We start from the raw sequence: 13,390 nt of genomic DNA on the forward strand, positions 1-13,390 counted from the left end.
TGCCCAAAGGCTTCCCCCTCTCTCCGCTCTCCCCGCAAATGCCGCCGTCCTCTGAAGCTCCTGACGCAGGCGGCTTCAGGCAGGCGGGCCGACTGCTGCTGCGCCGCCGTCTGCGCAGCGGCGGCCGCGCGAGCCTGCTGGTCCTCCTCTCACTCGCTGCGGCAGCGGCGTTCGAAGCGCCACTCTCGCCTCTCCGTTCTCGGCTCCACTCCCTAGAGCCAACTGAAGTACAGACAACGCGCGCGAGCGGTCCGGGGCCGCGCCGGGGAGGCTGGTGCGACGGCGCTGACGATGAGCAGCGCTGCTGGAACGAACCAGACACTGGGCGCAGGGCTTCACGCCAGCAGGGGGGGATTTCCAGCGAGGGCAGTCTGCTGCCTCCAGAGGCGCCGGGAGCGTCTCCATTCCCCCGGGTCGACGACGACTCCTTCGCCGTCGACCCGCCCATTCCCTTCGGCGCCACGAGGCAGCAGCGCCGAGAAGAGCCGACAGCTGGCGTGGGGGGACGCAGCGCCCGCGCGGAGGCCAGCGAGGAGAGAGCGGCGCCCGCAGAGCAGCGCCTGCCGGAGGCTGGCCTCGACCCAGAGACCTCAACTTGGCCTGGCGAAGACCAGGGATCGCCGCAGCGTCGACTGCGTGAGAAACGCCACGGTGACAGGCAAAGGAGACCCGAAGGCGAAGATGGAGAGGGAGGCGTTGTGCGGTACAAAGACGTGAGCAGTCATGGGCAGCCCTACACTGTCAAGGTTGACGGCAGATTTGTGCGGGTCGGCGGCCGAAAAACACTGCTCATTGCAGCAGGTAAGACTCACATCCAAGCGCGACTCGTCACCACGCGGACTTCCATGTTATCGGGCGCGAATAGTCACTGCACCGCATCTGCCTTCTCGGTTGTAATGCGTTCGATGCGCTCATGTGCTCAGTGCTGCCTGTGCGCATGTCTACGTCTATGTGTGCGTGTATGAGTCCGTCAAATAGACTAGTTTTGGGGCGCCTGCATATTCATATACATATGTATGTATGTATATGTCCATATACCCTTGCGCAACTGTTTCGTTCTCCGCCGTTTTGAGGCAGACGTGTATCCGTGAGGCAGTCACACGCTCCACGCGACCTCGACTCCAGTCGCCCTGGAGTGCCTTGATGCATAAAGGCGCGCGCTAGGTAGCTGCGCAGAGGTGCTGGCGCGCAGCGATCAGGCGCCCACGGCCTCGAAAACCCAGACGATGCATCCACCCGTCGCGTCTGCCTCGTCTGCGGGGGTACTCGACCGAGCGCTCTCAAGAAGAAACTGCGGCGCAGCGTGTCTGCAGGCATGCCGGCCTACGTCTTCTACTCCGAGGGCAGCGACTGGCCGAACTTCTTGCGCAGCGCCAGGGCGGCGGGATGCAATGCCGTTCACACAGCTGTCGTCTGGGCAGGTGAGAAGTGCGCAGCAAGAGCGGCATGGAAGAGGAGTCTGCGCGCGCCTGTGACGCAGCGAACCCAGGGCCTCGCGGGCACTGTCGCTAACTGGCTGGTGGTCGCACACCGGGGCGGAGAACGGCGATGGCGGTTTCGCAGGGCAGAACTCCACACAGCGGCGAACAGCTCCGTGTCGAAAGAGACTGATTAAACGGGACGAGGGGACTCCAGACGGTCGGCCGTGCGCATCCACGGCGCCAGCCACCAGCAGCCTCCAAAGCCGCTCCAGGCACATTGCAAGCCTGTTGGGTTCCCTGTGGAGGCGGCGCGCGAAGGACTTGGAGCCGCCCTCTGTCCTGATGAATCGGTGTGCACGTACCACAGGAAACTCGAGACTCACCTGTTGTGCACTTTGCAGCGCACGAGCAGACTCCAGACGTCTACGACTTCATCCGGCCGTCGGCGAACCTCGTCAAATTCGCCCAACTCGCCGCAGCGAATGACCTTTTCCTGATTCTGGACATCTGGCCTGCCCCCGAAGCGCGACCGCACTGGAAGAATGGCGGTCTTCCTGCGTGGCTCGACGTAAGTGTGCCGCGCTTCGCGATGAGCGACGAAGGCTTGGTCAGACTCTCTAGCCTCGCCGCGGTGCCTCAATAGAGAAGGGGGCGTTTTGACTTCCGACCTTCCCCCTCCGCAGGGTCTTTGACCCCTTCTCGAGGCGAGTGGGCTCTCTCCCTCTTGTAGGGTTTCATCCGGTGCTGCAGTCAGAAGAAGCACAGTGAATGCAAAAGCTGCGCTCGCCAGGCCGGCCCCACACCGCGGACGGCCGCGTGGAATCGGCCCTCCAGAGAGTGAAGAGGCGTGTGAAGAGCCCTCCGATTGTCTCTGTCCCGGCATGCATCTCCGCAACCTGCGCTCTGCATTCTTGCTGCGCCTCAGTTCAACCCTCGAGACCCCTTTGAAGCCGCCGGAGCCCGGCGCCGGAGACAGCGCGCACGCCTGCGGGTAAGCATTCAGAGGCCACACAGCCTCAGCTTCAACCTCTTCGCCACAGGCTGGCTAACTGCTTCGATTCCTCTAGAGCCCCGAAATGCAGCGGCCTGAACGGGCTTCTTTGCCGAAGTCACGCCTGCTGTGCAGGGTGGACGGCGTGTGAACTCCAGAATGCCTCCAAGGGAAAGTGGGACTACGAACACCGCGGACGGTGCCTAAGGCTTTGCGTGATTTTGCGACGAGCAAGCACTTCAGGCACACCCGCGCACTAATGGCCGCTTCTATGAAGGCCGGCACCACGTGAAAACGAACTGTGGCACCATATCAGAAGCTGCTTCACGGCGCGGTAGTTGAGACCCACATCTCAGACCGCTGCGCCGTTCGAGCTGCGCTGCCAACAAGGAGCGGGAGTCGCGGCTCACGGTGTCCATGCAACGAGTGTATCACTCTGTGCGCCTAGGGGCGAACTGGGAATCCAGCAAGTTATCTCTGTTTTGCGTGTGCCCGCAGAAGTGGCTGCGTGTCTTGTGGCGAATCCTAAAGCCCTTGTCGGCTGGCGCCGGCGGACCGTTGATACTCTTGCACGCGGAGGATTCTGCGTGGCTTTCTCTCTTCGTGAGAGAGGACTTTTTTTTCTCACCGTCACGTTCGAGTTCGACCCAGGAACCAAGCGGACGCGAGCAGACGCGAGCGGCGAACCCGACTGCGCGCTTCACATCTTCGATCGAATCGCCCAAGGCGGCGGAGACAGAGCGCCCCCCAAACTCAGCAGACGGCGAACTGGCCGCCGGCTGTGGGCACGCGCGCTGTAGGGCGACCGCGACCGATTTGCGATGGGAGGGGGACTGGCTGGCGACGACGCCGACGATGACTGCCTGGAGGACGATGGAGAGGCATTCGACGTGTACGGGCAACCTTTTCTAGAACTGGACGGGCAACCGAGAGACGCGGACGGCCCGCAAGAGTCTCAGGGCGAAGGAGACGACGAGGGGGAACGGCTAGCCGTCACGCAGCACGTTTCTTCAGAGAGGCGAGCACAGAGCGATTCGCGAGTCGACTCAAGGAACCCACGCAGGAATCCACCATTAGAGCCCCTGGCGCCTAGGCGGTCGTGGTGGCGTCCGATAAAGCTTCTACTGACTGGAGGGGCGCGGCCAGCATCCAGCGGGGTCGGTGAGGCCGTGGCGACAGCGCAAGGGTCTAGGCGAGGGAAGGCGGCGACGGCTCAGGACCGGCAGGGAACGAAGCTCGACGTCGTCGAGGCTGCTCTTCGTGTTCCCCGGAAGTGCTCGTCGGCGAGGATCCTCTCGACGCTGAAAGTGCGACGACTTGCGAAGCCCGCCGGCGCACATGCGGAGGCTCCCGCGACCCGAGAGACGCAGGGAGACGCCAAGAAAGGGGACTACGCAGACGCCAGCGACGTTGTTTATACTCCAGCTTCGCACCGAGCGGACAAAGAGGCGCCGAGCTCTTCTCGAAGAGAACAGACGCGGCCGCGGCCTGTCGAGCAGCGCCCCGGAGAAGCCTCTGCAGGAAACAAGTTCCGCGACTCCCTCACTGCAGGCGGAGCGGAGGGAAAGGACCAGAGCCAAGAGCCCCACCTACGAAGCGTGCCATGGGGCGGAGGCGGAGAACGGCTTCGATCTTGCCGCGCCCGGCCGATTGCCTTCTGGGGCCTCGGCCCGCGACACTGGAGAAGCGAGACGTACCTTCAGGCTCATCAGGTGCTCGGCCTCGACGGTGTCTGCGAACCGAAGCGGCGACGCGTGGGGGAGGCAGCCGGCGGCAGAGAGAGGAGCGCGCTCTCCGCGTCAGACGGGACAGGGGCGGCCACAGGTGAGCTGTCTCCCGGCGCGTCTCCGAGTTGCTGTGAATTAATCTGCAACTGGCTCAAGGCCACGATCGGTCTGTGTTTTTTTTACTCTGCCGGTGTCTACCGTTTTGTCTGGTCGTGGAGAGAGGGAGGCGGGACGCGCTTTTGAGTGGACGCGCCCCCGCGCCGCAGACTGCTGGAGGCGGAGCGTCTTCACAGGCTGGAGTGTGACGTGGCTGCGAGGGCGGGGGGGGGAGGGGGGGGGCGGGGGTGGGGCGTGAGTGGAGTACCCGCCGAATCATTCCGCGAGCCTTGCACCTTGATGTCCCCTCCTGCTGCGAGCAGTGTGCTTCAGTGCATGCGTTGCGGCGTTGTCCTGCCCTCATACGTTTGCGTGGTCAACCAGGCCGACTCAGCCAGACTCACCCGACAAGCGGAGACGTCTCACTTGGCAGACCAGCGGAAGAAGCGGATGTGCGCGAGGCAAGCGCAGGTCTCGCTGATCCCGTAGCCCGCAATGCCACCTGCCTGTCTCGAGGCGCGCCGGCCAGAAGGCGGAGACGGTTGTGGGAAGAACTGCACGGTGCGCTGAATCTGCCGCTTATTTACTCGCTGAATGTTGCTTCATCGTCTTTGACGGACCACAGCACCGACGGCTTTGCGAGCGCGCTTTTGGCTGACCCAGCCCTGGGCGAGGGCCGTGGCGCCGCTCTCCTGGGCAACTCCCTCCTTCTCGCCTGCGCCGGAGACGCCTGTGGGCCGCCTCTGGGCGGCATTCAGGGCATCCCTGGCTCGCGCTTTCGCTCCAGGGTTTTCCTCCTCGGAAGAGAGCGCAGAGCGCTGAAACGACAGGCGGCGAAACTGCAGAGCCTACGTAAGCGGCGGGGCGGCAACTGCAGAGCAGCTTCGAAGGACGCGCGAGGCAGTCTGCGGCGCGCAGCAAGCCGCAAGGCCTGTGCGCAGATTTGAGAACGGAGTCAGACAAATACGGCAAAAGACCAGCTCCTGCACGTGTGCAAAAAATCAGGGCCGCGCATGCATACCTCCACCGCACATGCCTGCTCCAGTCCTCACGAGTAAATGCAGCGTACGCGTACGGGTGTGAGTAGGGCACGCGTTTGAAGGCCCCTGTGCCTCTGACACGCAGCTCGCCAGAGGGGGCGGGGCGCCTCTTTTTTTTGCGCCGGCAGGTGTCTGGCGGTCTCTCGCACGTGCAAGGGTGTGCGCGTCATGCGGCTGCGTTTTTTGTCTGGCTTTCAGGGGACAGTTTCTGGCGCCACTGCTTCTTTAGGAACGCCCCCTGCGTGTGGCTGTCTGCCCCAGCGACTTCCGCCTCTTTGTCGGGCCTCATGCCGCTCGCAGAGAAAACGAAGAAAACGTTTTCGTGGCGGACGTTCCTTGGCCTGTCGCCTGAGCTCTCCGAGGACGTACTGGCTCCGCTTCGGGACGCTGCGAGCGGCGAAGAAAGTGGCCTGACGGCTGCGGCTCAGGGCGAGGGGTGTGAAGTGGAGACGGTTCAGTGGAGGAGACTCCTTCATCTTCTCGAATGGAGGACGCTTTCGTCGTTTGTCTCGTCGCTTCTCCGAGGGCAGCGGCCTGTCGCCCGGGCCTCGTGTCGCTCGCGGTCGCCGCCCTTCTCCCAAAACTCTGCGACAGCCACAACCGCACTTCCTAAAGATGAATCTGTCTCCGTACAGCGCGCAACCGGCGAGACCAGCTTCTCGTTCGCGGACATTCCTGTGGAGGCGCTTCAAGACGCTATGCGTTTTTTCGCATTCGGAGGAACTATCCTCTCGTACTCGCAGTTCATTGCGGAGAACCCCGCCCTCGTTGAAATCGAGTCCAAGAAAACCGACACAGGGCTGGGATCTGCTGAGGAAAGCCCCCTGTCGGCGGCGAGCAACCTGGCTGTTCCCTGCGGCGCTCACTCGCAGGCTTGTTTGCCTCCCCGCACCACATCAGTCCCTGTGCCTTCACCTGCGAGGCGCCGCCTATTTCCGAAGGTTCAAGTGCTAGGGGACGACAAGCACGACGACAGCAGAGAAAACGCGGACGCATTTGAAGAACCAGGGGGCGAGCTCGTACCGTTGAATCTCTGGGCGTTACCGCAGACCCCGCTCTTTGACGTATTGTCCTTTTTTCATCGATTTCTAGGTAAGTTGAGCGGCGTCCTCCAACGCACTTCTACGCAGGCGAGCACATCTCGCGGAGCCGGTCAGTGACTTGTAGATAGGGCTGGGATTTCTCCTTCGTGTTCGCTGCTGCCCTGGTCTCCCTGGGATAAGCTCAGCACTTGCATTTTCGGGTATTGTGGAAGACGGAAAAGAGTGCTTGCCGGCGCGGCGTGTGCCTCGGCCGGAAAGGCGGTGCCGTGCCTGCGGGGGGAAATGGCTTGGAAATAATCCACAGAACATGCTCTTCGTAGTGAGGGCCCCTTTGTCTCAGGGAGTGAGTTCAATGAGGCCAGACTATACTCTGAGAGGCCGAGCACAGAGCGGAACGTCGTTATATGCAGGTGTTGTGAAGCGAAGCGATCGCCAGCAAGTGCGTCTGCGTTCCAGCATGACGCTGCTTTCGGAGGGAAAACCCCTTTTGGAATGAAAGCCGTTCTGAGGAAAACTATCTCGTGGTTGTGTTGCATCGCTCGAGCAGAATATTTCGGCCAGAACTTACTGGAGCTGCCCACGTACGCCCTTCCATTCTATCGACGCGCCCACGTTGAGATCTTCCCCTTCAAGGACCTCGATATCATCTGCAATACTCACGGTGAGGTTGGCTGTTGCCTCCGGCCTCGTGTGGGCGCTCGTCCGCGCCGCCCCGATGCGTTGCCTCTCTCTGCGGATCAACTCCACAGCACGCAGGGGCAGGCATGCGCCCTGACCGGAGTTATGGAGGACTGCCTCTCTCAGTTGGTGCCTGTTGCCTGTCCACCCGCCACGCCCTTCAGCAATGATTGTGTGCGTGGGTATTTCATCAGTGCCCGTTACTTCAGATGCCCCCAACGTGGAGACATCCGAAGCGTCTCGAACCGCAACTCTGAATGCGTGTCAGGCAGGGTGCCACAGCACCACAGAATCATTACACGCACAACGTGAGTCGGCTTTACCACGCTTCCTGGCATCGTATGTCTTCCGCGCAGGCAAGCGGACGATTCGGGTGCCTCGAAAAGGAGGGAAAACGCAATTGTCCTTGTCGCCGCGGTCCTGCTATGGATATGAGAAAGTGACGGCTGCATCACCAGCCCACGGCGGAAGGCGGCACACTCGGCTAGTTTACTCGACGCCGCTGTACCGGTTCCAGCAGAGCCACCAATCTGCAGTGGCTGGCGCGGTTGACGGTCGCTTGCACGAGAGGAGTCCGGAAGTCCCTGTTGTCGGCGCGGGAGTTCACGCAGCAGGCGGACTGCCGCCTTGGTCTGACGGTAGTTCCCACGCCAACCTGTTTGTCATTGCCGACGGAGGGAGAAGATTGGAGCCTCAGGTACGGATGTGTAGACAGCGGAAGTCGCCAAAATATACCCTGTCGGCGTGCAGCGTCCATCAGGGCTCGGGTGGCGCTCGCGTGGGGCTGTCCGGAGCACCGCCCGGGTCGGATCTTGCTGTGAGGGGGGGGGAGGGGGGGGAGTGCAGGCGGGCCTCCAGTTCATGTTTGTTGCTCGGGATTCACCTCATCCTGCATCGGTTTTTTGAGTCTGCTTAGGTGTGGCCGCAAACTCTGCACCAACTCGACCCCGTCCGGCCCGGTGCTACCATCTCCATTTTCTCCGTGGGACCTGCTTTTTGTATACGCGAGGACGCGCCTGCGAGCGCCATGCTGGGCGGCGCCTCCGTCCTGGCTTTTCCACAACGCCTTACCCAAGGCTGGTCGGACTTCGTCTGGTGAGCGAGCCGCTCGCGGTTCATAAGAGGCGGAGACGGAGGAGACATTGCCGACACTCTACCGACCCCGCGAGACAACGCGTGGTGTCGAGAAACTGTGAAAAACCCCAATTATTTGTCATGGTGCAGGAACGACTCAGGTCTTATTTACTCTCCATCATTTGGTGCTGGCGTGGCTTGTTAGGATCGGGCAAGCCGAGAGTCTCGACATGGAGCGCTACGCAGCTGAAGTATCGTAGTACTCTATCTCAGAAATGCATTAAGCACCCCCTGTGTGTGCGTTATGCAGGTACGACGTGAACTTGGGCGGGCACAGCGAGGAGACGGTCTATCGCGGGGCCTGTAGTCAAACACAGCCAAACACGGCCATTTCAGCGGCTGATAAATCTGGCACTCTGGCTGTGCGATCCAGCAGGCACAGCAGCTCTGTTTATGTGTTCTCTGACCGCGGGGAACTTTTGGGCCAACATCTTGTGTCCGCAAACGTCACCGAAAACGCGAGAGGCAACAGAGGACAGTCAGCACACGAAGAGCCTTTGCATCCGGATGAACTGTGGTTTGAAGTACAAGTGCCGCCCGAAGTCAGGAAGGTTGTTGTACTAAGGTAAGGAGACGCAAGTAACTAAACCGCGCCATATGTTTTTCAAGCCCCGCCCAGCAGCCCAAGATCCCGGTCATTCTGGTGCGTCATGTGATCGCCATATTTCCTGTCTAGCATTTCTGTGCAAACACGCTTCTGCGATATCTCACATGAGACCTTGATGCCCTTCCGCTACCGTTGCTGACGATGCATGGCTCACTTCACAACGCGTGCCTTCTGCTGACATTCTTCTTGGCCTGTTTTCAGTTCGTCCTTCGGTGCGGGGTCTCGTGCATCCCCTCATGAGACAGTTCGTCCGCGACCGTCCTGGAGAAGCCGCTTCAAGCAATTGATTAGTTGCGTCCGTCAGCTATTGAGCGTCCTTTGCCATTTGTCAGTAAAACATACCGCGGCGGTTGACTCGTATCCGAAGCGTCGGCAAGACAGTGCAAGAAGAGCCCTCTTCAAGACGCCACGCGGAGGGCGCGTGCATGAGCTGCTTTGGCGATCGTCGCCGTTGGAACCGACCAAGGTGAGCTGCGTGACCACGGACCGGGGTATAGTTTGTATCTGTCCTGCTGACGGCCGACTCGGATCTGCCCTGCGAATTATTTCGAACCCATTTTATGTCTCTACCCTGCGATGCAGAGGTGTATCGGTTTGCGGGGGGAGCCGCAGCTCTATTCAGGCGTCGCTCTGCAAGCGTTCCTAGAACGGTGGGGGTTCACTGATGCCCAACCCCGGAGCCTGACAAAGGAACCCGCTCCTCTAACGAAGCAGCATCCACTGACGACACCTAAACGTACTACGGTAAGGAGCCAATGAGGCAAGTGGCCTTTTCTGCACGAGACTGTCTATTGTAGATCCTATCAAAAATGCTGTCGTGCCCCGATCTTCTGCATGCGCAGAAATAACGTAGAGCAGGGACGCCATTAACATACGTAAGACACGCTGTAGTGCAGCTCTTGGCGGTGCCCAGCGTTCCCCATGCATTTCGGCCTACAACTTGAGCAGATGCTTTCCAAAAGACTGTCCCGCTTCATGAGATGTACGACTGGGTGGCAGTTTGCATCGACCATGGCTATCATGGCATGTAGGTCGCTTCTGCTGAGAGGGTGACGCCGGTGGGTATGTTTTACGTACGACAGGCTCCACTTGCGTACAGCTTATAAGGCCACACTCATTGGTGTGATTCGCCTCGTATCGGTCTGCCTTGTGGTAGGGGTCGACAGATGAGACCGCATACTTTGACGTCGCCTCGCAGGTGCATACGCAGCGAAACGCCGAACGAGGCGGGACGAGAAAACCCTTTCAATGGTACGACGAAGCACGTCTGGTCGCTAGCAACTGTAGAACGCTGTCACTCATTGACTCACAGCGATAGCGACACGCCCAGGCAACAACGGCTTATCATGTGGTGTGCTGTTGCATTTCCAGGTCCACGTTCATCTTCAACGTGCCCGAGTGGCAGCTTGGAGGCGTATACCACATACTGAAAGTTTTCCCAGGCAAGCCGTTGCAGCGGGCACCTTCTGGGTAGGAGCAGCGGCGGTCGTCACCCACGTCAGCCATATATGCTATTGATTCTCTTGCCTGCCTCCCTGTTTTTGCCCATATGGTATAGAAGTCCGTGCTCCTATTGACAAACATGGGGGCGACCGCGTAGACAAGCTCTGCTGGAGCGCGCGAAGAGGACGAGCTTATGCCAATTCACATTTTATAGGTAAGAACTTCTCCACAACAGTTCCCGGCAGACAAACGGGTATCTACAACGCGAACTTGGAATGGCATGTTGAAGCATTGCTTTCGTACTGCGGCTGGTATGGCTTAGGGCATTTCTGGCTACGCGACGGATGTACCACAAGGGTAGGACCCGAAGTGGGACGAGCGATACCAACTTCTTCAATAAAGATACCAACGGACTGGTACGTATCCGTCACGACAATGTAAGGTGGCCGGGCCCACAGATAATTCTTACGAAGTATAGGGGTGTGCTAGCCTCTGTGTCGTTCCGCGCAGGATGAGACCTGGAGAAAACCACATCGAGCTACTTGAGGAAAAAGGAGGGTTCGCAGGAGGAGTCAGCATCCAGGAGGTACGTACACGGTTGTCGTCTTTCCGCTGAGAGATTGCGGAAGGCGCGCCCATTCGGACACTACGTAGGACTGGGCAGTTTCCGCGTTGTCACGGGGCGTTTTCTCACTCAGACGCTACCGTCGCGTATGACTCGGGAAAAAAATGTTCCTCGCACTTGGTTGTATTCAAAGAGAGAGCTGGGGGCTGATAAACGGCAATATCGACGAGAGTGTCTTTTATGATGCAGGTTCTGTATGGCAGCCACAGTTCTGTTCTTTCGTTCGCGGAATGCGTGCTTGCCGGAGCCGTCATCCTCCTAGCCGGTCTCATGCTTCTTGTCCTGTTCGGAATACTTATTCGGGTAAGCGCCGATCCTAAGTTGTCGCCTCCTCCCCATGAGGCACACCTCACATCGCTTCTAGCCTTTAGCTGTGTCTACAGTCTTCTAGCAGCGTGAGGGAGTTGCTTCTCCTTGCAATAGCGCGCCAGGTGTCTGCTCTACCTCAGAAAGCACTACGTATGAAACAGATGGATGGTATTATGGAAATTCTCAACCCTTCGTCAACAATGTTTTCCACCTGCGGCCCTACAGATGTTCCACCAAAGATACCAGGGGAGTGTGTTCACTGGAAAAGAGGTTCTCTTCCGGCAGATTGTCCAGTCTTTCGACCCCGCTGAACTAGACAGCCCCTCCAATTCGAGAGCAGTATCTCCCGTTAACGGTCAAAGCGATCCGCTGAGATGCCACTGGCGCCGATGAAGCATCATGGAAACATATCTTCCTTCGGTTCCCTCCACAAGCACTTGAGCGACAGTGCCGGCTATCGCGGACACAAGCGTGGGATACATGGTACCCTTCTCGCTGTACTGGCGGATGTCCACTATCCACCTCCCACGAGCTCCGTCCACTCTGTTTCTCATAGTCTAGCTCAGTCTTCTGCCAGTTCATCCTCTTCCTCCTCTTCCGCCTCTGAAAGGGATATACTTTCGTGCTGTCGTCTTTCACACGTGTGAGGCTCCGTGTACCTTCTTCCTGTGTCGCTTCTTCTCCTGGTCCCTGTTCGATCATGCATCGTGGTATGAGAGCGTTGGAAGTATAATGGGGATACCTTGGTTCTGATCAATGTAGCTTCTTGCTGTTTCAGCTTCATCAGCTTGTCCGCTAGAATATCGAGTTCTTTATCTTTTTCCTTCAAGTCTGAATGCTCGCAGCTGTCGTGGGCGAGAAAACCGAATGAAGCAAAGGTGTTATTTACCGTTATTGGCGAACGTGACCTCAGTCTGAAGCCTCTTTGAGCCGGTCTTTGCCAGCTCGCGCCCGCTTTTCTTCAGCCTGTGGTTTCGATGATGTGGGCTACAGAAACCGCGGACGCACGCGCAGAGACCAACTTTTGGTACAGTTCATCACGCTCTACTTTTCGTTTCTTGATGTCCGCCTGAACTTGTTGGATCTCCCGGCGAACTTCCTGAAGCTTCCTGAGATTCACAGCGGCACTATCTAGAGCGCACGGTTGGGTACGGACATCAAGGGTATTGGCAGATATCATGCCGAGCTTCTTCCTCTCGTATTCCTTCACTTTCTTCATTACAGGGCTGGCATCGTCGCCACTCATGTGCAGCGCGGCCTCTGCAGATGTTGCAGCCTGCAATGACCCAGCGCGGCTTCGTCTCGGCCCGTGTGTGACGTATGGGTGATCTCTCACATCGAGCTGCTGTTTGGGGGAAACCGGCGGAGGCTCCAAGAAAATAATAGGGGCCTCGAATCCTTCAAGCGCTGTAAGCGCCATAACTAAAGAGGTGGGGGAGTCGTGTCTCATGTGACTCACTGGCAGCAGCTTCAGTTGCTGTCGGGGCGGCGGCTATAGTGCAAAAGCTGTATGCCGGAGACAGCACAACCAGCCGGTCCGCGGGGGGTTACCTTGAAGGGCTGCCATTCCTGTTGGTTTCTCGAGCAAGCCTGAAAGAGTTTCAGGAGCTGACTATAATGTAGAATGCAGCACGCAACGCGACATACCTTTCTCTTTCATGTACGCTACATCGGCCAGGAGTTTCTCCTTTAGTTCGTTTGCGTGCTGCAGCTTTTTCTCCAAGATCTTCTGCATAGTGTCAATTTTTCGAGCCTGATCTGGCGTGGGCCGTCTTTTTCACACAGGGTGTGGGAAAAAAGAAGGGAGGAAATACCTTCATTCAGTTCTGGTAAATTAAGAGAAGGCGGTGGAGGGGCCATTTCCGCCACAGGTTGGACACCAGCTGCACTTGCCAGAGCCCCATGAATGCCTTGCAGTGCGCCCCCTGCCGCTTGCAACGCAGTCTGTGCTACCACATCGAAAAAACCTTTCTGTTTCGAGCGTAGGACAGACCCTGTGCACGACGGCACAGTGACTAGTAGGAGGCACGCGACAGTGGCCTGCACCTTCATTTCGAAACACGGCAGCAAGAGATGAAGGAAGTCGAATCCGTGGCTATGCAGATGGCAACTGGCTCGGGCGGTGAAAACATAGAGTAGGAGCGGCCAGCAGGTTCCCCGGGTGTATGTACAGGGGACCCGCAGACTACTTGTAGTTTGTGGTCCGCCGACGGCAGGCCAGTGTAACACCAACGAATACCTTCAATCGTCTGAGACCCCGTCCTACTGAATGGTTT

The 13,390-nt window shown here is 58.8% G+C and overlaps 3 protein-coding genes across 3 annotated transcripts; 2 read left to right on the forward strand and 1 right to left on the reverse strand.

Moving 5' to 3' along the window:
- Positions 1-38: 38 nt before the first annotated feature.
- On the forward strand, positions 39-2,064 carry BESB_043280 (glycosyl hydrolases family 35 protein; the record flags this gene model as incomplete). The annotated part of the gene is made up of 3 exons (XM_029362779.1): positions 39-801; positions 1,314-1,421; positions 1,823-2,064. 3 exons carry the CDS (start codon positions 39-41, stop codon positions 2,062-2,064), a joined length of 1,113 nt encoding a protein of 370 aa, XP_029220145.1.
- Positions 2,065-3,233: 1,169 nt separating this feature from the next.
- BESB_043290 (glycosyl hydrolases family 35 protein) lies at positions 3,234-11,507 on the forward strand (the record flags this gene model as incomplete). The annotated part of the gene is made up of 14 exons (XM_029362780.1): positions 3,234-4,236; positions 4,620-5,087; positions 5,474-6,381; positions 6,880-6,979; positions 7,353-7,693; positions 7,913-8,091; positions 8,381-8,695; positions 8,939-9,203; positions 9,320-9,481; positions 10,109-10,234; positions 10,503-10,537; positions 10,691-10,766; positions 10,995-11,108; positions 11,340-11,507. The coding sequence occupies 14 exons, from the start codon at positions 3,234-3,236 to the stop codon at positions 11,505-11,507; spliced, it is 4,260 nt and encodes a 1,419-aa protein (XP_029220146.1).
- Positions 11,508-11,676: 169 nt separating this feature from the next.
- BESB_043300 (uncharacterized protein) lies at positions 11,677-13,166 on the reverse strand (the record flags this gene model as incomplete). Its single annotated transcript, XM_029362781.1, has 9 exons — positions 11,677-11,945; positions 12,004-12,080; positions 12,137-12,213; positions 12,271-12,390; positions 12,451-12,521; positions 12,574-12,606; positions 12,666-12,704; positions 12,762-12,872; positions 12,929-13,166. 9 exons carry the CDS (start codon positions 13,164-13,166, stop codon positions 11,677-11,679), a joined length of 1,035 nt encoding a protein of 344 aa, XP_029220147.1.
- Positions 13,167-13,390: the final 224 nt, after the last annotated feature.

This window comes from Besnoitia besnoiti, chromosome III (assembly GCF_002563875.1).
Source record: "Besnoitia besnoiti strain Bb-Ger1 chromosome III, whole genome shotgun sequence".
Taxonomy (NCBI): domain Eukaryota; phylum Apicomplexa; class Conoidasida; order Eucoccidiorida; family Sarcocystidae; genus Besnoitia; species Besnoitia besnoiti.